At 37.9% G+C, this 25504-nt stretch overlaps 2 protein-coding genes across 2 annotated transcripts; one reads left to right on the top strand and one right to left on the bottom strand.

Annotated features, from left to right (window-relative positions):
• Nucleotides 1-3364: 3364 nt before the first annotated feature.
• Nucleotides 3365-7723, bottom strand: LOC147543837 (clavaminate synthase-like protein At3g21360). Its single transcript, XM_086635075.1, has 4 exons — nt 7696-7723; nt 7215-7650; nt 6488-6741; nt 3365-4101 (listed from the first exon to the last, which is right to left on the bottom strand). Exons 2-4 carry the CDS (start codon nt 7584-7586, stop codon nt 3741-3743), a joined length of 987 nt encoding a protein of 328 aa, XP_086491201.1. The 5' UTR covers nt 7587-7650; nt 7696-7723; the 3' UTR covers nt 3365-3740.
• A 1929-nt stretch (nt 7724-9652) lies between these two features.
• LOC147543838 (uncharacterized) lies at nt 9653-12696 on the top strand. The gene is made up of 4 exons (XM_086638021.1): nt 9653-10081; nt 10985-11095; nt 11190-12168; nt 12261-12696. The coding sequence occupies exons 1-4, from the start codon at nt 9866-9868 to the stop codon at nt 12488-12490; spliced, it is 1536 nt and encodes a 511-aa protein (XP_086494147.1). The 5' UTR covers nt 9653-9865; the 3' UTR covers nt 12491-12696.
• The last annotated feature ends 12808 nt before the right edge of the window (nt 12697-25504 follow it).

Here is a 25504-nt window from a genome sequence, read left to right on the forward strand (position 1 = left end):
AGCTCCCATTTCAGAAAGTGCATTTTCTTATCAGCCGAAGTATGATCCCACCAAAAATTTTTCTCTATTCTTTCTAGTTGGGTTATCACATTCGTAGGTAACTTTTGGTAGCTACATGGGTATGTGCAGAAAGACCCTAAAACAGACTTAATGAGGACTGTTTCCCTGATTGGGTTATGAATTTATTTTTCCACCCAGCAAGAGTATTTTTGAATTTATCCACTAACCATGTGTGACTTTGAATTCTGTTTCCGGGTTTGAGGATAAGGGAACCTAAGTATTTCGCCTGGTCAGTCATAAGCGGCGCTTTAAGCACTTTAATGAAGTCTGATTTTACATTGGTCGGAACCCCTTTGCTAAAGATTAAAGAAGATTTGGAGAAGTTTACCTGCTGTCCGGAGAAGCTAGCATAATGGTCCATCATTTATACTATTGTCTTTAAGTTTTGTATTGTTGCTTTCCCAAACAAATTCAGGTCGTCAGCGAAAAGTAAGTGTGAGATGCTGGGACTCGCCTGATTAATCTTGTATCCTGTATATTTTCCCTGATGTTCATAATGAGAAATCAAGAGAGAGAAGGACTGCGAGGTTAGTATAAACAGGTAAGGTGACAAGGGGCATCCTTGTCGAAGGCCTCTAGAGGCCGTAAAATCTCCTATCAATTTGCCATTGACTTGAACATTAAATCTGGCCGTAGTGATATAGGACATAATGAGTCTAAGTATTGGGTCACTAAAACCCGAGGCCTTAAGGACTATCTCTAGAAAATTCCACTCAACACGGTCATAGGCTTTTGCCATGTCCATTTTGAGTGAAAAAATACCTTTTCTAGCTTTCGATTTTTTCATAGAATGCAGAAGTTCCTGAGTTATCACTATATTCCATGATTTGTCTGTTTGGGACAAATGCATTCTGAGTCCACATGATGCTATCCTCCAAAAATGGTCGGATCCTATTTGCTATTAATTTCGTGATGAATTTATACACCGAATTGCAAAGAGAAATAGGTCTGAATTCCGAAGCCATACTCGGGTTTCTCTTCTTTGGAATTAAGGCGATGGTCGTAAAATTAAGAGATGGGTCAATTAAACCTGAAACAAATGCTGCCTGAATATAATTGATAAGCTCACTCCCTATTACGTCCCAGTTGTTTTGGAAAAAGAAACAAGGAAGTCCATCTGGACTAGGGCTTTTAGTTGACCCCATCTCCATTACGACAGCCTTTATTTCCTCTGATGTTGGAACTCTTGAGGCGTAGCTCATTTGTTCGGCTGAGAAAACTCTAAATGCATTTAAAATTTCGGTTGGAGGTGATTAAATCGTTTCACATCGAAATAAATTCTGAAAATACTGGATCAATTCCTCTGATATCTCTTCAATATTTCTGGATGTTTGACCATTGCTTAGAGTCAGTTGATGGATTTTGTTTTTTTGTCTTCTCATCGACATAGCCACATGAAATGCTTTAGTATTTCTATCCCCATTTTTAACCCATTTTGATTTAGCCCACTGCTCTGCCTTGGTACACTGTATATTTTCTAAGGATAGGATTTCCTCCTGAATTTTGCTTTCTATTTGTAAAACTTCCTCATTTGGTGACATAACTTGGAATTCGGATAATCTTTTCCGTAAACTCGCCAGTCTGTTTTTTATCATTCCAAAGGCTTTTTTACTCCACTGTTTTGTAGAATCTCGAACTTGACTTAACTTTTCTGTAAAATTACCAACTGACTGTTCCCAATTTTGTTGAAACTTTGACTGATAATCTTCATGGTGAGTCCAGTGTACTTCAAATTTAGTTACGGTTTTTAATACTTGACCCTCCACTTGTAATTTTAACAATATTGGTGCATGATCACTGTTATAGCGTGGCAGGTGAAAGACGCCTGCCTCAGGAAACTTTAGTAGCCAAGTTGGGTCACAGAGAACCCTGTCCAATCTTTCCTTTGTAAGGTGGTGAATTGCTTTATTATTTGTCCATGTGTATCCCGACCCATTAAATCCCAAATCCAGCAAATTTGCTTCATGTATGAAGTTCTGAAAATTAGACATGAAAGGAATATTAGTGCTCCCACCCCATTTGTCTGAAGGTGATGAGATGGCATTTAAGTCCCCTATACAGCAGTATGGGTTTGTGATTCCCTGCAAAGTGGTCAATAAGTCGGTCCAGAACGGAAGTCTGTCTTGGACCCTAGGAGGCCCATAAATACAAAAAATGTCCCATGGTTCTCCCCACAAGGGAGAGACCACCGTAATATGAATAAGGTTCTGGGATGAAGAGTGGATAGTCACATCGATAGAAGGTAACCAATGAAGAATTAAACCTCCACTTCGACCTATAGGAACATAATGAAAAGTACTAAGATTATTTTTATTGAAACAAGATAAAGATACATAAGTAGATAAACGAGTTTCAGAGAGAAAAACCAACGATGGTTTAATCCCTCCTAGGAACTGGTTAAGAGTTTCTTTTGTCGGGGTGTTCCCTAAACCCCGACAATTCCACGCAAAGATACTCATGATGACTCCGACATTTGGGTTGTCGGTACCCCTTCAGTAGTTTGATCCGTAGACATAAGCCTGGCTGTCCGCTTGTAATGTTTCTTTGAACGAGTTTCGCTAGATAATTCCGGGACAGTAGATTGCTCTCCAATTGAGTGCGATGAATTAGGTTCTTTTCGAGGAAGTTCATCTTGTTGACTTATCCAGCCCATTTGATTCTTTGAAGTTACTCCCGCCGAAGTTTGAATTTTGCTTTTTTTCGCCTGGCATAAATTAGTTAACAGATCTCCAAAGTTAGAATTGACAGAGTTATTTAGAGGAATATTTTCAACCTCCTCTTCTAAATTATCGTTTGTAGGCAAACCATGGTTAGCAAAAGGTCTATCCATTCCATAAGATCCCAGTTCCTTGTGGGCATTTCTAGTGAATGGGACTTTAAAATGCTCATCATATTTCGGGGTCATCTCTTTATGGACTAATTTGATCTGATCCGGGGTTAATTGGTGTTTAAGCAAGTCCCCAAAAGCAAGCATAGTAGGACAGAACTTTATAGTATGTCCCGTTAGACCACAAGAAATGCAAAAGCGAGGAAGTTTTTCAATTTTAAGAACTATTGAAACCAGTTTGTAAGGAGACAATTTCAAATTGACACGCTACATCGTAGAAAAGATAGTTAAAGATGATTTATGTCACCTACATCGTAGAATAATTAGTATGTAAATTGCTTCAAGATGATCGATCCCGGAGTAAAAGAGACACAAATACAGCAATATTTTAAAGACCTAGAAAGTGATAACTTAAAAAGAACAAAGAGACTAACATCACGAAAAAATAATAACAGAAAGATAAAAAGAATGAGGCGATAATGAAAAGACGATTACCTCAGCATCATATACTATATAATGACTCCACTTACAGATTTCCGATTATAAAAGAACACTGGAATAATGTATTGTCATTCTTTTATCGTATGAAAGTTGACTATGGAGTTAACTCCTTTATTGAGTGAATACAAATTATACAATTTTGCAATATGGCAGGTGAACGTATATATAAATCTTGCATGTCTCTGCCTCTCTACGTCCTGTCACTGAGAGATCATTAGGGGTGTTACCTAGTGATCTGGGCCGTTTCCCTCTCGACGAAGCTTAGCCACCCATCTTCTGACTAGACCACTTTGACTCCTGTTATAATACTCGTAAGGAAGGAGACAGAAGAAGAGAGAGAATGTACCTTATATTACTTGCACAGGGAAGCCAATATACGGCGAGGGGGGTTGAATGGTCTTCGAGAATGTAGAACGGCCCAGTTATCAATAAGTAGCACATCTCCTTTCTCCCAAGGAATGGCAACACATTCCTCTTCCAATACTTTCAAGCACTCGTAGATGACATCGGCTGGTAATGGTGTACCATCGCCAAATGTGACTGCTTTCACTGGATCATTTCGAGCATCCTTCCACCCTGTATAAGCAGCTACCATGCTATTAAACCAGATCTCTCGTCCCCTCGTCTTGTCATATTTAATAGCGGGAATTGGACCCATGATTGTTTTCACTCCATCCTCCGTCCATTCCAACTTCATTCCCAATCGAGCAGCTCTGTACAGAATCCAGCAAGAAAGTCAATGACAGGAATAAGCATCATACAGTAACACATTGTTGGGAATAACAATAGATCAATGGAGTAAAGAGAAAGCTGTGTCATGGTGAGAACCACTGATTTGAAAGCGATTTCAGCTCAACCGGGGTGCAAATTGATTTTTCGGTCACTCTCCAAAGATTTAACACAGAAATGGAGTTCGAAAGAAAAACGTAATGCTCAGGAGTAGGGTTTCATATTGTGACAATGTCTCTCTATTAATAGTTCGTATTTACAGACCCGGAATTGTTAACCACTAGGAAAGGAGAAGTGGGGCGGTGATTTTAGCGGATAAACACAGCAAAATAAAATAAACCTGGTAGTAAAAGGAGTTCTATTTTATTTTAAATTCCCATGGCCCAAGCCTGGGTTGGGCACATGCACGTGTCTGTGTTGGACACACTCCACTTACTCTGCAAGGGACTTTACAATATATCGGAAGCCAAGTAATTATTAAGTCTCCCTCCTTTTGATGCTTTACCAATGCGGAAATATAAGATTTGGCTTTTAAAGCCATTTCCTTAACAATCTCCCGCAGATGGCTAACAAAGAACCCTAAGCAAAAGTGGGTAGAGTGTCCATATCTTTCAATTTGAATGTCCACGTAGTCAAGTGAGGAAACTAAACAAAACATATCAAGTGAATTGCTCTTGAACTTGATTATTTCAAGCTGGGCTCCAACAACATATCCCATACCCGTTGGTTTAGCAAATTGCTTGATACAACAGTGACTTACATGCCATTAGTGCTCTAAAAAGAAAACCCACGTCTTCTATAACAAGCGGCCTGCACCTTCTCACACACGTAGGTGAATTTCTCGGGCATCTCTCACTATAGACCGACCCCCACATGGGTCTTGAAATCATTACGAGCCTTACAGGTTCAACCATAATAAAGGTCATCGAATCCATCATGCCCGTCTCACTAAGACCACCATAGTGGGCTAGGGATTCATTAGGAGCCCGTATGCTCAACCTCTCATTATTAGATGCTGAGTCCATCAAGTTCGTCTCGATAGGACCACCTCATAGAGCTATGAACTCATACAGAGCAAAAGCTCAACCTCGTGTATTGCACCACCGCACACCATGGAGATTGAGCGGTGGCCATCCCGAGGGCTCATATGGCTTTGTCTTACAACGAAAAGATATCCACAATATTACCTCAACAATTGGGTTTTAGCCCCATCCCCCTCGACGTTTCCAAAATTAATTTCTTGGATAAGCCCTTCAGATCCCACATATTCTAAGGCTGTCAAACCATTCTTCAATATGTGTTTCACCGCACGATGTCTCATATGAATGGGTCACCTCTTTCCATTGTGCACATTGTTCTTTCTATCATAATAGCCGCCTATAAATCACGATGAAGGGAAATTTGTGTCACTTCCCTGCCCCCACTGAGGTACGTCTGGGAAAAGACTCATCATCCACTCAACCTCTTGCCTTGCCAACTCAAGAGCAATGTATTCAGATTCCATGTTGAAGCGTGTTATGCAAGTCTGTTTGAAGACTTCCAAAACACGACTCCTCCACCGAGAATAAAAACATAACCACTTGTAGAGCTAACTTCATCGTTATCAGAAACCCAATTGGCATCACGGTATCCTTCTAACATAGAGCAAATTTACCACAATGCGAACTCAAATAAATAGTACCTCTAAGATACTTGAGCAAATTGCTGAAGTGCATTCCAGTGTTCCTTACTAGGGTTATAAGTATAACGTCTGAGTCTGCTAACTGCATATGCTATATCAGGTCGAGTGTAGTTCATTAAAAATATCACACTTCCTATGACTTAGCACAATCGTTCGTGAAATACTAACATTTTTATTCTTCTTAAGATGTATGCTAGGATCATAGGGAGTTCTCACCGGCGTCACATCATAAGAGTTAAACTTCTTTATCATGTGGGACTATAAGATATGACTCTGAAAGCCATTTTCCTAACACACAAACTGAGGAACTAAGTAGTTAGGTTCGTGACTAGGTGCTGGATCAGTTGGGATTGAGCTTAAGTCTAAGGCCAGATAAGCCTTTTGTGAGAAAGGAAATTTGAGACTAGGTCGTGGGCTCGTGGCTTGGCTGGAATCGGGCACAAGCATGAGCCTGAGCCTAGCTGAGTCTTCCGCGAGCACTATCCAAGTTACTCCAGCACCATACTATAAAGTTGTGAAGAGCTTGATAATGGAATCCTTCCCAACTTAAAGAACTACATTGCTCTTGACCTAAAGATTGTAAATTCAAAACGACCAATTCACAATAAAACTATAAATAAAAAAACTATAAAAGATGGCAGACACGTTAAGAATATGTAATATCAAACTCAAAAAATGAGATACAAAACCTTTCTTCAGCTGTGCTTTTATCTTTAGTTAAGAATGTCGACTGCCATCCCCGGCCAATAGGAGATGACGGGTCATCTCCAGCCCCTAATATCCTCGTATAAATCAAACCATGCTGCTCTAGCTTCTCAACAAACTCTGGAAATCTCTCTTTCATCTTTTCATAGATGACATGGCTAAGAACTATAGGAGTCTCTCCTCCACTTCCTGGCTCTTCCTCACAGAAGAAAAACAATTTCGCTGGGAACTCTGGAACCTGTTAAAACTTGTTAAGTGAATTACCGAAACCCAAATTGTATTTCACGAAGTAAGTAATAGACAGGTCACAGACCGAATTCAAACTTCCCTAAACTCATAAAAAATCATAAACTCAATAAATGGTTTCTCACTCTATGAGTGGATCATGATATTACATACTTGGAATTTTAACTTACAAATGAGTAATGCATCTATGGCATCTTCAAGTGAAAAGATCACACTCTAACTTGTGCTATTACACTTCAATTAAGTAGCAATTCTAATTCTTCAATCATGAAAAACTAAATCTAACTAAAGTAAAATCTTTGAAACACTTAACCCATGAATAAACAAGTTTTCATTCTTATTAGATTCTCATTGAGCTCTATAACTAAAATTAATTACTTTCTACGACTAATATCAAGTAATCAGTCTGAATTTCACAAAATCAAACAGAACCCATGTGTACTAAAAACCAGATAAGAATTTTACCTGAGCCATCTCATGGTGAAAAGGGATTTTCTGATCAGGTGGAGATTCATTAGCAGTGAAAACCCTCCCCACAATATTAGTCCTAGGAGCAGCTCCACCAACATAAGGAAACTCTTCATAACCAAAAGCTTCAACAACTTCATTGAAATCTGAAGCAGTATTTACAGGAAACCCTCTCAATAGAACAGCTCCAGTTGAGTGAAGAAGGGATTCTAGCCATGTTTTTTCCTGTTTTATGGTGTTTATGAATAGAGAGAGATCAAATATGGGAGATGGGTTTGAAGTGATGATGGAAGGGAAAAGATTGCCATTGATAGGTTTTTGATAAGGTAATTTGATTTCAGTGAAGCTTAATTTTTCTTCCCTTGACATTGTTTGGCGTCCAGGTTCAGATGGGTGATGGAGGGAGGTATAAGAATCAAGAATAGAAGATGGGCTAATTCCATAATGGACCCAACCAGCTCTCTAGATGAGTAATGACCAACCTCCATTTTAGCCCTTTAAACTTTTTACGGGTCTTTTAATATGAGGACAAATTATATGGTAATGGGATTCGGGACATTTAAAAAAAATGTCTTCGTATGATTTAAGGGAAATTTGCTGTTTGGACTATTTTCTTAAGTGTTAAACTTTAGACTCTCATAGCGATCGAAATTTATTTTGGTTACATTGATCGAAATTTTTTCTTCCAATTTTCTGCATCATGTAAAGATCGTTTTTCATACTCCCTCCGTCTCAAAATAATAGTCGATTATTCCTTTTTGGGTTGTCCAAAAATGAAACTACCGTGCAATACATAGCCTATAATATTCAATATTTTGACAAATATGTTCCTCTTTAATTCTATCAATATGAAGTGCATTTATTAAGAAAGATAATGCATGTCCTACTTCTCTCCAATAAAATTCACTGGATTGAATTAACAATAAATGCTAGCATTTATATTTAATAAGGACAATATGGGTACACACAAAACGAAAATAAATCGGGTGAGTTTCGATGGTGGACTATGATTATGAGACGGAGGGAGTATCATTTACGAGTCTTACAAAATCAAATTCAAACTAATCCGATTAGATTTCATGTAGATGCACACCAAAATTGCTCTTGGGGCCTCCGCCTTTAAACAACCCTCCTACAAGTCCAAAATTGCTTTTGGGGCCACGGAGCGCACCCCCTCGAGTCTTCTTCGTGTTTCTTCGTTCTCTATCTTCAAAGATCTCATGAGAAAAACCAGGGGCTTTGGAACTAGAAGATTCGAGCTTACTTATGGATTTGCGACCTAGATTTACTGCTTTTGTTTTGTTTCTTCTTCTTTTTTACAGCGAAGGGTTCGATGCAAGGGTCCAAGACCTAGCTTGAAGGATTAGATGCAAGGGTGCAAGACCTAGCTTGAAGGGTTTGGTAAAAGAGTCCTCTTGTTGCCATACTTTGTGTTGATGTCATAAAAAATCAATCTCTGTTATCAGTCAGGAAATAAAGACCTTGATGCTGGATCGTCTAATTAATTGATGCTCCGTCTGAATGGATACTGCTACCACTAATTCCTGCTCCTTGCTACTAGAAACCTAGGAGGAAAATCTGTAAAAAGTTCGGAAACCTCTCTGACGCTCAAGACCAGTTAGATTGCCTTTTGCAGTTAAAGGATGTGTATTGAGTGATCCTTGTGAACATAATCAACTTACCTTGGTGAAGGTGACGTGATGCCTTTGTATAGGCTGCTTAGGACCAACTGTGATAGACAATGTAGATGAAGCATTTTTGATCCACCGTTCGGAATTAAGACTGCTCTTCGTTAGTTAGGAGATTTAGGGTTTCCTTTTGAGTTTATTTCGTATCTGGAATAATAGAAGTTCCTCTGTTGAAGGATACTTCGTAGATAACTTGCCGAGTTGATAGATATTGCAGAAGATGTTTCTTCTTTTGAGACTCTTGAAGCATAAGTATGTTAAACATTTAGGATCGTAGTCGACTGAGATCTTTAGGAAGATTCAGGATTTAAGTCGTTAAGCGTGCGGTGCGCTTCTACCTTCCCATGTGTAGCGTGTAAGGCATCGACCTTACTTAAGTGGACCCCTTTATACTTTTTCAAATCCCTGGACAAACCTGGTTGTGTTTTAGGCGGAACAGGGTTGAAGCTCCTTAGACGATTTGGGCGATCTCCCAGTTCTAGACTTAAGTGACGGATCTTTTCGGACTTAGCAGTTCTGTTGCCTCGAGATAGGTTGCCCTTTGGGTTCCGGTCTATTCTTGACTTCTTAACGTCAATCAACGGTTAACCATTTATGTATCATCACTTTGGGCCTCAGATTGGTCAGTCCGAGAAGGCCGCCTATAGGTATCTTGAATCAATGGAAATTGACCATGGTTAATCTCTCTACAGAGACCCCAAGACCAATTTTGTTGTTTAAATGTGTTGATGGTATTGTTCACCCTCATTTGAAGTGTGTGTGCATAGGGAAAACGGAATCAAGCGTTCAAATTGTCTAAGAAGAGCTTAGGGTTTCTCCAACGGCTATAATTCAACCCACTGCATTTCAATTTCTATAGTTCCCCCATTTCTCCACACAATCGTCTTCCATTCTTGAATCTTTTCCAAACCCTTTCGAATTCCCTCCTCCAGTTCAGGTTCCTAATAAACCAGATCAAGTATGCCGAAGAACACTCACAATAGCAGAGTAAAATCAACAAGAAAACCATTACGAGAAATCACCAATAATGGTAGTCGATCTTCAAAACCATATTCAGTAATCAATAAGAAGAAACTTACGCCAGAAGAAAAAGAAGAAGTAGTAGTTAATGACGATGAGGGCGTTCTTGACCGTCTTCTTCTTGCCCATTCGGATCTCTCAAATTTAATTCATCAGGTAATAGATAAATGAAATCAGAGGACTCCTGAATTCCATACTAAGCTACATACCCTAGATTTAATTTCTTTATTTCTTACCCTGAGATTTCGCTGATCCTTGATCTGTACTTAACAAACCCTAGATTTAAACGTCTAGATTTTGGTGAATTTTTATTTGAAAGTTGTATTATTAATCATGCCTTCTTTTGGGATTTGGATACTCGATTGTTTCTTGAACAATATCTTATTGTTGGTAATGGTGAATTCTTTGTCATGATTTCGTGAGATTTCTCAGTTTTGTTAAAGGAAGTCATTGCTTGTTTAAAGTTTAGAGTTCAATCAGTCAGAAAGCTGATGTCTTTCTCTTCTTTATTTAGGGGTTAAGTTTCAAATTTAACCACTTTCTTGGGATAATTGTTATAATTTTCACACACATTGAACTCCAATAGTTGTTCAACTCCTTACCATCTTAAACTCTTTGACGTTATCTCAATGTCGATTTCACCCTTTAGGTGGTGCGGGTATAGATTTGTACGAAAAGATAAAATTTGTCGTTCATCACTTGAACAATATGTAGGGCTACTCACTTGTTGTTTTGCATTCTATTTCTTTCGTTTTGATAATATCAATTTAGACCTAGTTGCAGTTCAATAAAGTGAGTAATACTGTCGTAATGACTTTAGTCACGGTCGTTGATCAACATACGAGGAACGAGTATGCCAATGAAAAGTATTGTAATTTTGGGTAGATTGTGCTTAAAAAAAGTTCTTTACCTCCATCTTATTTGTTCGCTTAATTGTGACTTCTATCGAACTCTTGCTTTGAGTCCGACTTATGATTTGCTGTTTTAGATACTTTGCGTTCTTTAAATTTGTATTTAACTGAATAAACCTAAGTATCTGACAGTTGGTCTGCTTGGCAGATTGACAAACTGGTTGTGCAAGCCTTCAAGGTGAAACTTAAAAGCAGAAAAGAAAGGGAAGAAGTTGAATACTTTACGAATGTCTTATCTGATATGCACTCCTCTTTAAAGGTAAATCTACTCGCCTGAGATGGTGTTGTTCTTTTTCATAGTAGTTCTTTGTACTTTACTCCCAGACTGAGTTGGTGTTTCTTTTCTGGGTTAGGAATGGGTTCCAAGATTTCAAAATGTAATGGCTAGTCCACCTATAGAAACTGAGAATCAACCTCTAGAGTTTCCAAATCAATTAGCAAAATCTCCACCAAGCAAAACTTCTCCTACTCAACAAAAAGAAGTAAGTCATGTTTCTGATAGTCCAGAACAACTTGACTTTGAATCATTAGTCTCTCCTTCTCCCCTTGTGTCTTGGTGCACTGATCGTAATGCCGAGAACGGAAGACAACTATTTTTGCTCACACCGTTGCCGAAATCAAGAGCTTTTTCTTCCAAACATCAAAACCCGTCCAAATCTGGTTTTGAAAGAATAACTCGTACTGATTACCCTCGTAAAACTACTTCAGGAGTACCATCATTAATGACTATTTCAGTCAATACCAACGATGATTTGCTGGAAGGTTTAAATATAAAACCAACACCAAAGAAAATATTGAATTCTGTTACGGAGATAGAAAGTACTGTAAAATCTTGCGAATTTGTTTCTCCACCCAAGTTTTCGAATGGAAACCATTCAGTCTTTCTTATGACTCCTCGTCTGAAAATGTCACCACCGAAGTCTTGTGTTTTGCTAGAACCTATCTCAGAGCCCTCTCACCAAGACTTCAATAACATCCGTAAATCAACCCCATTTCCTATTAGAAATCAAACTTTTAGTCCATCAGAGATTTCTGAACCTTCAAGCAGTTCTATTTCTGAAAGTCTAGCTCTGAAGTACCCAGAGCTTTTTGGGATAAAGCAGATAGAAAAGATGGGAAATAGGAGAAAACAAATAGAAACATCGATGGATTTGTTCATGTCACCTCCTAAATCTTGTATTGTGATGGAGCCACCTAATGATAAGTTCTCAATCAACGTTCCTATCGAGGAAGATTTATCCAATACTGAGCCTGTGTTAACTAAGAACCCGACATCTCCGACCGACATGAGAAAGAAGGAACTTCAATCAGCAACAAAAAACTGGAATCAAGGTATTTCGATATCTTCCTTTTCTTTTGTCCTACTTATATTAGTTCAACTAAAACATACTTGATCTCATCTTCTTCCTTTCTGTTTTTGTCAGAATTTCTTGGTGCAAACACAACACTTGTTGAAAGTACTCCTATATGGAAGGAGCCTGAAAGTATGATTCGTACAGGTAAGTGTCTGGGCGAGAACACATTGAAGAGGGAGCTCTGGACTAGATTTGAAGCAGCATCTTCTAATGGGATATGTTTGGATGTCTCTGTTTTCCAAGAGACAGCAACAAAAGGGTTTCTCGATAGACTCGATGAGGCTTCTTGTGAGTTATAATTTTAGGTACAGGTCCTCACAAATTTACGATTTTGGATACCTTAATACGGGGCTTATAAATCATCATATTGAATCTGTAGATCTTGCATTATGGTTATATCTGTTAACCTAATCCGGAATTTTGTATCATTACAGCTTGTAAAACGTAAAACTTGCATTAATGGATCATATATAGATCTTGCCGTAGTGGTTGAGTTCCGAAACCATATCTTTTTTCTTGGTTTTTCCTCTCTTGTGCATTTGTACTAACACTACATATGGGAGTTAAAGTCAATGCCAAAGTGAAAGACTAACTCAAAATAAAAGTGAAAGTCCGAGTAGTGTACCTTTATAGGCACCCTAGTTTTTCTCTAGGCCCGCCATTCTATTACCAACTTTTCACATGTTTTATCTGTAGGCGCCCCAAGCACTCCTTGATTTTTTTTTTCTCTTCTTCTTCTTCTTCCATTTCCATCTCGATTTTTCTTCAAAATCCTAACCAAAACTTCTAGATTTCCTGATTTTTTTTATAGCTATCATCTATAGTCCTTTCTTTGAAGAAAGAGACTAAGGAAAGGCCTCAAAAATCTCAATTTCTTATTAGAAACCGTTTCTAAAATCCTAATTTTTTTTTTTTTCTTTTGTGATTTTATCTTTTACTCTACTGTTTAAAACGGTTTTGAAGGGATTAAATCATTGAAAAGCTTTTATCATCTGTATTAAATTGATTTCGAGTGGTCAATACTCTCAAGTCTGAAAGATTTGAGTGTATTCGGACTTGAACCAGTCTGAGAACCTTAAGAAAGGTCTTAAACTGTTCAATCAGAGAGCCTAAGCAGGGTCTCGGACTGGAACCCATCCGAGAGCAATCAGACTAGGACAATCCGAGAGAGCAGGGTCTTAGAAGTCAAACGTGTATGGATATGAAAAACAATTAATTTCACTTAGTTCCTGAATACAACAGAGATGTTAGTTGTCAACAGTTGGTAGTCCAAGTGGTTCCAAGGTGTTAACATAAACTCCAGAAAGTCCTGGAGGTCTCATGTTCGAATCCCAGAGAAGGTGGAAATCTTTGGTTATTTGATTTGGGATTATTAGGGTATAAATAATGTAGTTGGGATTTAGTCCATTGTCTTGTTGGGCTATAAGTCCGGTCTTGTTTCAGTTTGAATGGGCAGTTATTAAGCTTATCACATCTTTGATATATCAATGTCAAATGTAACGACTAACGTAGATCGTAGTCGACTTCCAAAAAAGAAAAAAAAAACAACAGAGGTGTTGGTTCACAGAGGTTTAATCTTTGACTTCCATCTTTTCATTTTCATCTTTTTCTCTAGTTTATAAAAAAAAAATCAATTAGTTGTTTTTATATATAACTTAATTAAACACATTTGCTTTTAGGTCTACTTTTTTCATTATAGTCAAAAATTGTGTCACCTAGGCATGTTGGTTTGTAGGCTGCTATAGCCACATAAGTATGTATTAAATTAGAAAAAAATATAGTTTCAACCAAACAATAACTGTGAATTTTGATCTAAATCAAGAGGATCAATTCTTTTAACAATTTATGTCATTTCATATGACTTTAGTGATCTTATCAATCCTTTAAGAACTAAAAGAAAACATTTGTTATGGTTCCATGATTGTTTAGTGGGACTTAGATGTTTTCTTCTTTTTCTTTAATTAAAACATATTGATGTCACTATCTTAAAAAAAAAATTAATATATAATGATGGTTATGATTATAAAAACTTATTTATAAAAATAAAGTAGTTTTGATGACAACTCTAAGCTTTTTTTTAGCAAATTTATTTCATTTTATACGAGGAACCAAGGATGTTAAAGTGGAAAATTTGTTGTTATTTTGGAAATAGATTTGATATATAATCTCGAGAAGATTTTAACTTTTACCATTTTTTTGCTTACATAGACCCCAAAAATCATTATGTTCAATATGACATGGATACGTCATGAATAAATAGACGAATTGGATGAGTCTTATAACTACCATCACAAAAGATCCTTAGGCCGCGTTTGACATGCGAGAATTGAATGTGATTCCTGGTTCATTGGAATCATATTAGGGTAGTTTGATGTTTGGTTTGACCAGGAATAGAAATTCGATTCCTAACTTGGTGTTTGGTCCAAATAGGCATAGGATTGTAGATTTTTGTAAACTTCCTATTATATCCTTTTACTCAAACTACATAAATTATACATCAACTTTGATATATATTTTAATAGTATTATCTATTCGAACTTGTGGATATAAAATAGTAACGCAAACACCAATTTGAATAGTATTCAAATATTTATTTAAAATAAATAAAGGTCTTAGCTAATATTTTTTGTTCTTTTTAAACGTTATGAAATCGATTAAAAAGATCAAAGAACCAGAGAGAAACAAAAACTAGAGAGAGGAACAAAGGGTAACGTTCGAGCGAGATAAAGAGCTGCTATGGCGGTGGTGAAACCTTAGGTTTTTAATTTTGTAAATTACATCAAAGATAAATTACCATCTTTTACAAATATATGCTACTCACCATTGATTAATAGCCATCAAGGTGTAGGATTTATTATTATTGCATATGATGATATAGCTTGGAGAGATATTAAGTAACAAGACTTTGATGTAAAAACTTCTTTCTATTTATCTCCGTATACACTTCACTTTCATTCTTATACAACAACTAAGGAACCAAGATGTACTTTCAACAAAAAAAAAAAAAAAAAAAAAAGGGAACCAAGATGTATTTATAGCCAAAACAAATGGTTACCACGTTGGCAAAAGTAAACTATTATGCATGGGATACACCTCATGGTAACTCTAGGCACCTCATGCTCAAAAACCTCATGACTCAACCAGCTATTATGCATGGGATACACCTCATGGTAACTCTTTGCCTTAGTTATTAAGTAAACTAATATGGTCTTTTTTTTTTGTTGAACTAAACTAATATGGTCTTTTAAAAAAAAAAAAGTAAACTAATATGGGCCGCCATATATCCATAACACCCCTCCCCCCTTGGATGACCATTGATGTCCATATTATAACGAAAGGAGAATTATGTAGGAACATTCGATGCCTCGTTAAAACATTGTCAGAAAAACTCAATGAGACAAAAAGAGTACAACACGTAAAAGTTCACTTTACGATATTATCCCCCTTGATGAAGATCTCTATATCTTCTGATTATTTATATCTCGCATTCTGATCTTATAAACCAATTTTCTGAAAATTGTTGTAAGGAGAGATTTTGTAAATAAATCTGCACAATTTTCACATGATTGTATCTTCTAAATATCATTTTCTCCATTCTTCTGTAGATGGTGCGAGAAAAATAATTTGGGAGAAATATGTTTTGTTCTATCACCTTTGATGTACCCTTTCTTGATTTGAACAATGCAAACCGCATTATCTTCACATATAATAGTGGGTGTTTTCGTGATTGAAGATAAATCACATGACTTTCTAATGTGACAAATAATAGACCGTAACCAAATACATTCTCTAGTAGCTTCATGAAGAGAAATAATCTCTGAATGATTAGAGTATGTAGCTTGCATACTTTGTTTACTTGATCTCCATGAGAAAGTTGTGCCTCTACTGGTAAAAGACATAACTAGTTTCTGAAATACCTTTATGTGGGTCAAAGAGATATCCAGCATCAGTGTATTCTGTTACTTGTGAACCATTGGATGAATTTTTCGAATAAAATAATCCCATATCAGTAGTTCTTCGAAGATATCAAAAAATATGCTTTAATCCCATTCAATGTTGCTTTGTTGGTGCTGAACTGAGTCTGACTAATAAATTTACTGCAAAAAAATGTCAGGTCTAGTACATTGAGCCAAATATTATAAAGCACTGATTTCACTTAAATATGGTACTTCAGGACCAAGTAGAGCTTCATTATCTTTTTTAGGACGATACAGATCTTTTACAGTATCTAAATATCAGACAACCATTGGAGTACTAAGAGGGTATGCAGTGTCAATGTGAAATCTTTTCAAAACATTTTCAGTATATAAATATCGATGGACAAGAATTCCATTTGTACCACATTGGTCCTGATTGTTTTAAACCATATAAAGCTCTATTAATTTTAAGTGAATACTTGACACGCGAGTTTCCCTCAGGTAATTTATGTTGGTAATTGGTGGTGTCTACTAATGTCGTTAGCGGAATCTCAGAAATCACATGTTTAACATTAGTATCCCAGGATCACATGCATAAACTAATAATCAACTAAGAGTTTAGAGATTACCTTAGTCGCTATTTTTTCCTCGAACCTTTCCAATCACTATGAGAAGAACAAAAGCTCCAATTGTCGCTCCTCTACTTGGGACACCGAATGGTCTACTTAATCTCCCACCTTGTAAGCTAGCTAGAACTCCAAAGGTAGTTTGATAATAAGAATAACTACTTCTTCTTAATTTGACTAGTTGATAGCTTTTGGGAATTAGCTCACTTTCTCCTCTCTACTTGATGATGTAGAGTATGAAAGCTCTTAGAGAAATTCCACACCTTATTTACTTCCCTAAGGGTCATTATATAGAACCCTAATAAGATTCCTACTCAAATTTAGTTTCCTAAAAAACCCTTTTGCATAAGATTAAGGAAATAGTCGAAAATAGAAACTAGTTGCTATTTTCTCAATTCCTTGACGAGGGGACGTCACCGACCAGGGCAAAATTGGCAGATCTAACCTTCCCTATTAGGGGAACCGACCCTCCAATTTTCAGCCCAATCCGAGCCCAAAAAGTCCCTTTTTGGCTCTAGGCCCAAAATCTCTCTTTTGGGCTTTTTGTGCTATCTTTGCCTAAACTTGTTTTAGGCCTATGAGACATATTTATGGGGATCTTCCATGATTATATATCTCACTCCCACTAGTCATATCATCCGATTAAATAGCCATTCTTATGTGTAACTCGTTTTAGGATCCGGTCGAAGTTAAGCCGCAAATTACTTCGTAGTTCAACGATCATAGTTGGTTTCTAGCTAAACACTACGACCCCTAAATCAACCGAACTTGATGATATTCTTCATCAATTGTCATACTCGACAAATTGCTTGCATTGCATCTTTGGTCGAAGGACATCTCCTTCAGACTCTCACTTGTACTTAGAACAAGTGCAATGCTCGATTCCTGTGTCAATTTGTATCTCATCTGATACATCAGATCTTTCAGAATTTCTTGATACCGAGCACAACAGTTAAAGACAAACAATTAACTTTCAATCCGTTCGAGCGTGGACACGCATTTTCAGTTGCTACTCATCAAGCGGCCTTGAGATACTTTTCCTAATAGAATTAGGAGGACACAATCTGTTCTTGTACTCCCACTCAACTTCATGTCTATCATGTCGTTCTCAGTATCCGCCTTTTTAACCTCCTTTTACTGCTCGGCGATTAACGGAACCAAAATCGGACATTCCTTACATAAGATGAGTGGAACATTCATGTTTTGAGGAATCTCTCCAATTTTGTCAATGAGAAGTGTTTAACGTTCATCACGAGTGATGTACTTCTCATTTGAGGGTTATCCAGTGTATAATCCCTATTACACACCTACTTAGTCGAGTCGATATTCCTATTCCTATAACCCATGAAACTGCGTTATCTCATCTACCTCACGTGCTAGTCTTCCTTAGTCGTTGTTGTCCATGCGATGACCTGGACTAGGGAGATGATAATAAATATTCCAAGTTCACTTAATAGGGTTTCATTCACCAGATCACGTATCTGACAAACCTATTCGGAATGTTTGGTTATCCGTGGACTATCGTTTAAATACTAAACTAAATTTAGACGACGATGAAATAACTAATTTATTTCCGATAACGAGAGTTTGTAAATTTGAACCTCTTCCGTAAAACTCCTTTTACCCACTCAATTTACTTGTCAATGTTTATTCAAAATATACCTCATGTCTTAGACTTGTGTATGAGTCTCATACTTTGTCTTAGGTGACAGTTTAGATTGACTACGGATGTAGTCCGTTTAAACTTTGCTAATTATCAATTAATTTGAAGATCGCTCTCTTCAACCTTGATAATTTCTAGCAATCTTTACTAGTATTAAGGCTTTATTTCTTTTGTGAATTTACAGCAGTTCCCAACTAGAAACACTCTCAGCCTACTTTCCTTCCATGTCTGGAAGTTTGCTACGATGACTTGTTCAACTTTAGTACTACTTCATCCTACAACCTTCTAGGATGCTCTTAAGTAGTGTTTCAGATTCTTCAATCCGAATTTGGATATTTGGCATCAGTGCTCTGGATGTCGAAATGCTAATCATGTCCTACATGACCGACTGTATGTTTTGTACATAAATGTCTCTCTCATGCGTGCTTGGTCATCGGTGTCTTCAAGACTCCGAGTCTTGCAACACTCTCTGTCATGAGTTTTTGGGTCGACGTTCTCATAGACTTTTCTGAGTCATGGACCTTTCGAGTTTGGACTGCAAGAATCTTTAACGTACCAAGGATTCTTAATCCTATTATCTAATCAATCTATGCTTATAGACCTTTGATGCCCAAAATGACAATTTATCCTTTTGTGTGTGGTCCTTTATTGAGTCAGTTCCAGACTATTTTATCAACATTTCTATTTTGTACTCAATCTTTTGTATGTACTCTGCATACGGACTTGGAAAGTTTGTTACTCCCACTTACCTTCTTGAAATTTCGTGTTTCAAGACTTTCTTCATTCCTTAGGAATCAAACTACTTTGATTACTTCTATGAATCGAAGATTCCAACTCTTGCGTGCTTCAATCCGTTGATGGATTCCTGAAGCATGTGTATGGATATAACTGGACTTAGAAGAATCTTATTCGTCTTGTCTAGTTTTGGGAAACTCTAAGGTTTCCACCCTTCTCAGTTTTCTTATCATGGAAAAATAATTTAAGTCTTTCGTTGACTAAATTATCAAGCTTCCTGGCTTGATAAGATATGGATTCCATATTTTCCGGCTTCTGGCCAAAAAGCTAGAGTCAGTTTCCGTCTCTGTGCAGGTCTTTTATCTCTTCAGAAAGAACTTAATCTTCTGAGTTTTTGAGATGAACTTTTGACCTTAAGGGATTTTGAGCAACTACTTGAGAGTTCTCATACGAATCACATTTGCAATGTGCGGGTAGGTTTTTAGATTCCATCTTTACCTTTTGTTTCCTTTTGTGAAGAACTGATGTGACACGAAAATGTCACATTTGGAGCGCCTAACTTAGACTAATTAGTCCTTTTCGAGTGTTATCAATAATATTTTATGTGTTTTTCATGTTTGGTACCTATTTTGGAGTTAAACATGTAATTTGGAATAAAGAGACGAATTATCACTATCATTTCATGTGCCGAAAATGAGAGAAAAAGACTTCAAGCAAATCAAATGACAAGTATAGTCAATGACGAGTCCGACGGTGAAAACGATATTCAATTCAGAGTTCGGACGGGGAAGATATGAAAGAAAGAAGTCCGAGGGTATTTTAGTCCTTTGTGAGAATATGAAGATGTAGAGACAAAGATGGAGGCACTCTCTTGGTTTCTAAATCAAAGCCCAAAAGCCCAAGGAAGAATGACAAGCAAGAATTATATGGGCATCCTCTCTTTTTGGATCCAAGTCAACATAGTCTAAAGAAGTTGACTAAGTCAAGGGACCTTAGGGTTTGAGTAGTAAACACAAGTTAGAGTTTACTATTCATCATCTTCTACCTTGGAAAAGAAACAAAGTAGAGAGAGAAGAAAAGAGGCTAGAACTTTAGGGTTTTGGTGTTCTTGAGTTAGAGGGCTTGAAGGAGGAGAAGAGAAAGAGAGAGAAGAGGTGCCGGCCAAGCTAGGCCGGCCATCACTAAGGCCGGCCAAAGCTTGGCCGGCTCGGGCCAAGGAGATAAGAGCAGCTCGAGTCGCGGGACGCAAGTTGCTGCTCCGGCGCCTCTGCAGGAGCTTAGCACGGACGGACAACAACTAGGCAGCAAGGAAGCTGCTGCTCGGATCTGCTTCACAAGCTCGGCCGGGACTTCAAGGATGCGGCTACGGGATGCAAGCTTGGGGACGCGGTCTGCAGCAAGGGCCAGAGCTCCTGCAGCGCGGACGGCCGGGACAACAAGCTTTAGCCGGATTTTCAAGTTTTTTGGCCGGATTTCTTGCTTCTTTGGTTGGACTTTTCATGGTGTTCCGGCAACCTTCTTGATCCGAAACCGTAGGGCTTTTACTCCCTATCATCTTGGCTTGCTTCCCATATGGTTTGATTTGATTTTGAGCTAAAATTTCTAGAGAGAAAAAGCTAGGGTTTAGCTTTAATGGAGGTTGTGTTCTAAATGGAGAAGATGATGGTGATCGCTATGGGGAACCTAGAAAATTGCTAATGGGAGATCGGTTGCAACTAAAAACTCATATTTTCCGACGATCTTAGCCTCGAACCACATCGAAAAAGGGGGATTCTCTCATCATTTTCTTTTCATTTCTTATTCAATCACCATATTTAGCTAACTTTAGTATGTCGATTATATGAGATGAAATGTGATGAATTTGTGATTATGTTTAATATGATTTGATGTTTTGATTATAAATTGATGTTCATTTATTTCGATTATCGTTTTGATCGTATTTTCATGTGTCTTGTCAAGCACTTCACATAGTTAATAGGCGAAACGAAGTATTCGATTTCGATCGTAGTCTAAGTCATATTTTCATGTGTCTTGTCATGCACTTCACATAGTTAGGCGACTAGACAACACTTTCGTTGACTCGGGATCAACCGATTTAGACGTTTGCTTGACTAAGTATGATCTCCGGATATACGTAGTACTTAGAGACATCTACTTTAGGAGTCGAACAACGATTATACTTTGAAACATTAGATCGGACTACACGTAGTCGTAGGTTTATCATTATCGGATTCTCGATTCGATACCTCTCTCACTTCTTTATCTCCCGACTCTTGTTGCCTCCCGACTCTTGTTTCCTCCGAACTCTTCTCTCGAATCTCTCTCGCCCGTTTACAATGATTGTTTAGTTTAGTTTTACTCGTTTTCTTCTCTTATTACTTATTCAATCTAAAACCCCCATTTATCTTTGTTTCCTTTCCTATTTAGTCTAAGTTAGCATTTGATATCTAGACCGGAGGATAAGACCCTTCGACATCCAAGCTACCTTCCTATCCTTGGATCGATCCAGGCTTTGCCGGATTACTACTTGATACCTCCGCTTGGGTGTGCAACCTTTTCGGGTGCATCAGGAACCGCGGTTTACTGTCTTTTAATAATTTTGTTGCTCTTGGTCGAACTTATTCGGCCTGTACAATTTGCATGATTGTTCCTCATGACTTCTCATGACTTTTCTCATGGTCGAATTAAATCGACTTGTACTTTTCTCCCACTTATTCTTGTAATAATTAGTACCTAGTTACGCTAACTACTACAAGAATACCATCATGAGCAATGATGCACCCGAAAAGGTTGCACACCCAAGCGGAGGTATCAAGTAGTAGTCCGGCAAAGCCGGGATCGATCCAAGGATAGGAAGGTAGCTTGGATACCGAAGGGTCTTATCCCTCGGTCTAGATATTAAAAGCTTACTTAGACAAAAACGGAAAAGAAACAAGATAACATGGTGATGATTGATTGAGAAACAAAAGAATAAAGCAAATAAACTAACTAATAATCAAAAGTAAACAGGTGAGAGAGATTCGAGAGAAGAGTCGGAGGAACAAGAGTCGGGAGACGGTAAGAGTTGATTTCGACAAAAGTTAATTGAGACGGATACTTCGATCCACAAGATCGACTATGATAAATACTATGTATCTATTCGCATGAAAATATAACTAACTTCACTCACATTGACAATCCTAAGCATCATGTGTCTAACTAAGCATAACCGATCAAACGTCACTAAGCATCGACTATCAAACTTACACACATTATCTAATGAATTGAAAATGAACAAGTATGACACTAATAAGTATAATACGTCAAACTAAGTATAACCGATCAAACGTCACTAAGTATCGATTATCAAACTAAGTACGCATTATCAAACTTTGTGTCAATGGACGATTACGGTCGAGGCTTCTAGTTTATACAACTAGACGAAGTCAATTAAACTCACATGTAAACAAATAATAAGTCAATCATCACATTCAAATCATACTCCAAGAGTATCCGAATACGAGAGTTCATGTATCGAAATCCGGGAATCTATAATGATAAACCTACAACTACGTATTGTCCGATGTAATGTGTCAAATACAATCAATGTTCGACTCCTAATGTGATGTCTATAAGTACTACGTATATCCGGAGATCATACTTAGTCAAACAAACGTCCTAAATACGTTAATCCCGAGTCGTCGAAAGTGTCGTCTAGTCGCCTAACTATGTGAAGTGCATGACAAGACACATGAAATTATGATCAAAACGATAATCGAATCAAATGAACATCAACTCATAATCAAAACATCAAATCATATTAAACATAATCACGAATTCATCACATTTCATCTCATATATTCGACACACTTGATTTAGCTAACATGGTGATTGAATAATAAATGAAAAGAAGATGATGAGAAATCCCCCTTTTTCGATGTGGCTCGAGGCTAGATTCGTCGAGAAAAATGAGTCTCTAAGTGTAGTCGATCTCCCCGTAGCAATTTTCTGGATTTCCCTTTAATAGTGAACTTTGGGTGTCCCCGAGTAAAAATCAGATTCCCCATAGCACCCACCATCATCTTCTCCATTTAGAACACAAACTCCATTAAAGCTTCATCAAGCTTTCTCTCTCTAAAGATTTCTTACCCAAAATCAAATCAAACTACATGGGAAGATAGATCAAGACATGGGGAGTAAAAGCCCTATGGTTTCGAATCAAGAAAGTTGTCGGAAACCCTCGAAAAATCCGGTCAAAGAAACCCTAGTTCCGGCCGACCCTAGATCCGGCCATGTGCACACTGTCGACCCCTTCCATGCGATGTCCGAGCAACCCGAGTACGTTCCCAAGCCAACCGAGCTATGCCTTGAAGGCCCGAGTGTGCAACAACTGCGTCCTTGGAGCAGCTCGGGCTGCTGTTCTGAGCAGCAAGTCGCGTCCTTGCTCGTCCGGAGCTTCTGTGCGCGTCTCGTGAAGGCTACTGTCCCGTGCTCCCATGCAGCTCTCCCGAGCAGCAGCTCGTGTGCAGCCCGAGCTGCTGCTCGGCCGGCCAAAGCTAGGCCGGCCTAGTGAGCTGGCCGGCCTATGCTTTGGCCGGATCCTCCTTCTCCTTCTTCTCTTTTGCTCTCTCTCAAACTCTACTAAGTGATGAAGAACCAAGAAAACCCTAACTTTCTCTCTCTTCCTCCTTTCCCAAGCTAGAAGATTGTTAGAATCCAAGAAGAAGATGAATAGTGTCTTGGCCCTCTCTTTTGACTCAAACCCTAGCTTAGTCAAGACTTGACTTTGACTCAAACTTGAGTCCATAAAGAGGGTGCCTCCAAAATCTCTTCCTTCTTTCATCTTCTTTGGGCTTGGGTTCTGTTCCTTCATATCTAGGCTCTTGGGTTTTAGACTTGGGCTTTAATCTTCACTTGGATATCAAGGGGGATGCCTTCATAGAATCTTTGTTTTAAGACGGAACCTCGACTTCTTTCTTTCACAACTTTCCCGTCCGAACTCAGAATGGACTTCCGTTTTCACCGTTGGACTCGTCTTTGACTCCTCTTCTCATTTGATTTGCTTGAAGTCTTTTTCTCTCGTTTTGGGCACATGAAATGATAGTGATAATTCGCTCCCTTTATTCCGAATTAAGTTCTTTATTCCAAATATGGTACCTAAACAAGAAAAACACATAAAATGTTATTGATAACACTCGAAAAGGACTAATTAGTCTAAGTTAGGCTCTCCAAATGTGACATTTTCGTGTCACATCAAGCAACAAACACTTTGTTCTCTGATCGATTGTGGAAAAAACCCAAATTTCTAAAGAAATTGCGTCAGACTTTTACCTATTTCTTGTATCCTTGTAAAATATTTTTACACATGCTTAGCTTTTAGACGGATTTTTGGTAATATGTGGGAAGCTGTGCCTAGACTAAGTGGATTTTGGAGGAAAGGGTTTCACTCGTCTTTTTCATTTTTATCCTTTTGGATACTCCAAATTGGATAGGTTAGAAATATGACGACGATCAACCTCTGTTTCTGACTCCAGAGCTTCTTTCTTGTCAGTCAATTCAACGCTTTCTTAAGCATTCTTGGTTATATTGGACATCCCTTTTCCATTGGGATGAGTCTGTTATGAAAGTCTCATGTCTCTTTGCAGATTTTACCAAGTTTAGAATCTTTCGGTATAATTTGTTAATTTGGCACTTTTATAACATCTCAATATAGAAATGAACTTCTTTATTAATTCTCCATAATACTTAGAACAAAGATGATGTTAAACTAGAAAAATACTTAATCTAGATTAGTGCCTAAAGAAGACTCGATCCTTTTCAGCGTCCTTAGCAGTCTAGGCTTCTGCTCGCTCTTGGATCTTATCTCCTTTAGCCAAATATTCAGTTCCCAACTGCTCCTGTACATTCACAATGATAGGGCATTTTAGGTATCTTATACCAAAATTTAGAAATTTTCAGTATTTGTTAAATTAACTGTTAATACCTGAACCAGAAACTACTATTCCGTTTTTCTTGTCCTCCAAGAGCTTAGGGCAGTTTCTCTTCCAATGGTCCTTCCCATTACAGTAGAAACACTTGGTGTGAGGAGGAGTCCCTTTGTCTTTGGGTTTGGCAGCTCGTTTTCCTTTTCCTTTTGACGGATGTTTCTTCTTCTGCTTTCTACCTTTCTTAAACCCTTTGTCCTTTTGTATCATAAGAACATCCTTCTTATGTTCCACTATTGCTACGTCCTGTACGGCTGCATGAAGCATCGCATGAAGTTCCTCCAACGTTTTATCCCATCCATTCATGTTGTAGTTCATCTTAAACTGATTGAAACCACTATGAAGGGAGTGAAGGATAGTGTCGGTAGTCGCCTATTGGCTATAAGAAAAGCCCAGTTGAGCCAGCTTG

The sequence above is a fragment of the Eschscholzia californica genome, unplaced genomic scaffold, assembly GCF_041429995.1.
Source record: "Eschscholzia californica isolate CP2 unplaced genomic scaffold, dmEscCali1.0.p SCAF_4, whole genome shotgun sequence".
NCBI lineage: Eukaryota > Viridiplantae > Streptophyta > Magnoliopsida > Ranunculales > Papaveraceae > Eschscholzia > Eschscholzia californica.

Coding starts and splice junctions, on each gene's coding strand:
- LOC147543837 (XM_086635075.1), bottom strand. CDS start 7,586: ATGTCAAGGGAAGAAAAATTAAGCTTCACTGAAATCAAATTACCTTAT. Junction 6,742..7,214: donor TTCACCATGAGATGGCTCAG/GTAAAATTCTTA, acceptor AAGTTTTAACAG/GTTCCAGAGTTCCCAGCGAA. Junction 4,102..6,487: donor AAAAGCACAGCTGAAGAAAG/GTTTTGTATCTC, acceptor GATTCTGTACAG/AGCTGCTCGATTGGGAATGA.
- LOC147543838 (XM_086638021.1), top strand. CDS start 9,866: ATGCCGAAGAACACTCACAATAGCAGAGTAAAATCAACAAGAAAACCA. Junction 11,096..11,189: donor ATATGCACTCCTCTTTAAAG/GTAAATCTACTC, acceptor TTTCTGGGTTAG/GAATGGGTTCCAAGATTTCA. Junction 12,169..12,260: donor AACAAAAAACTGGAATCAAG/GTATTTCGATAT, acceptor TGTTTTTGTCAG/AATTTCTTGGTGCAAACACA.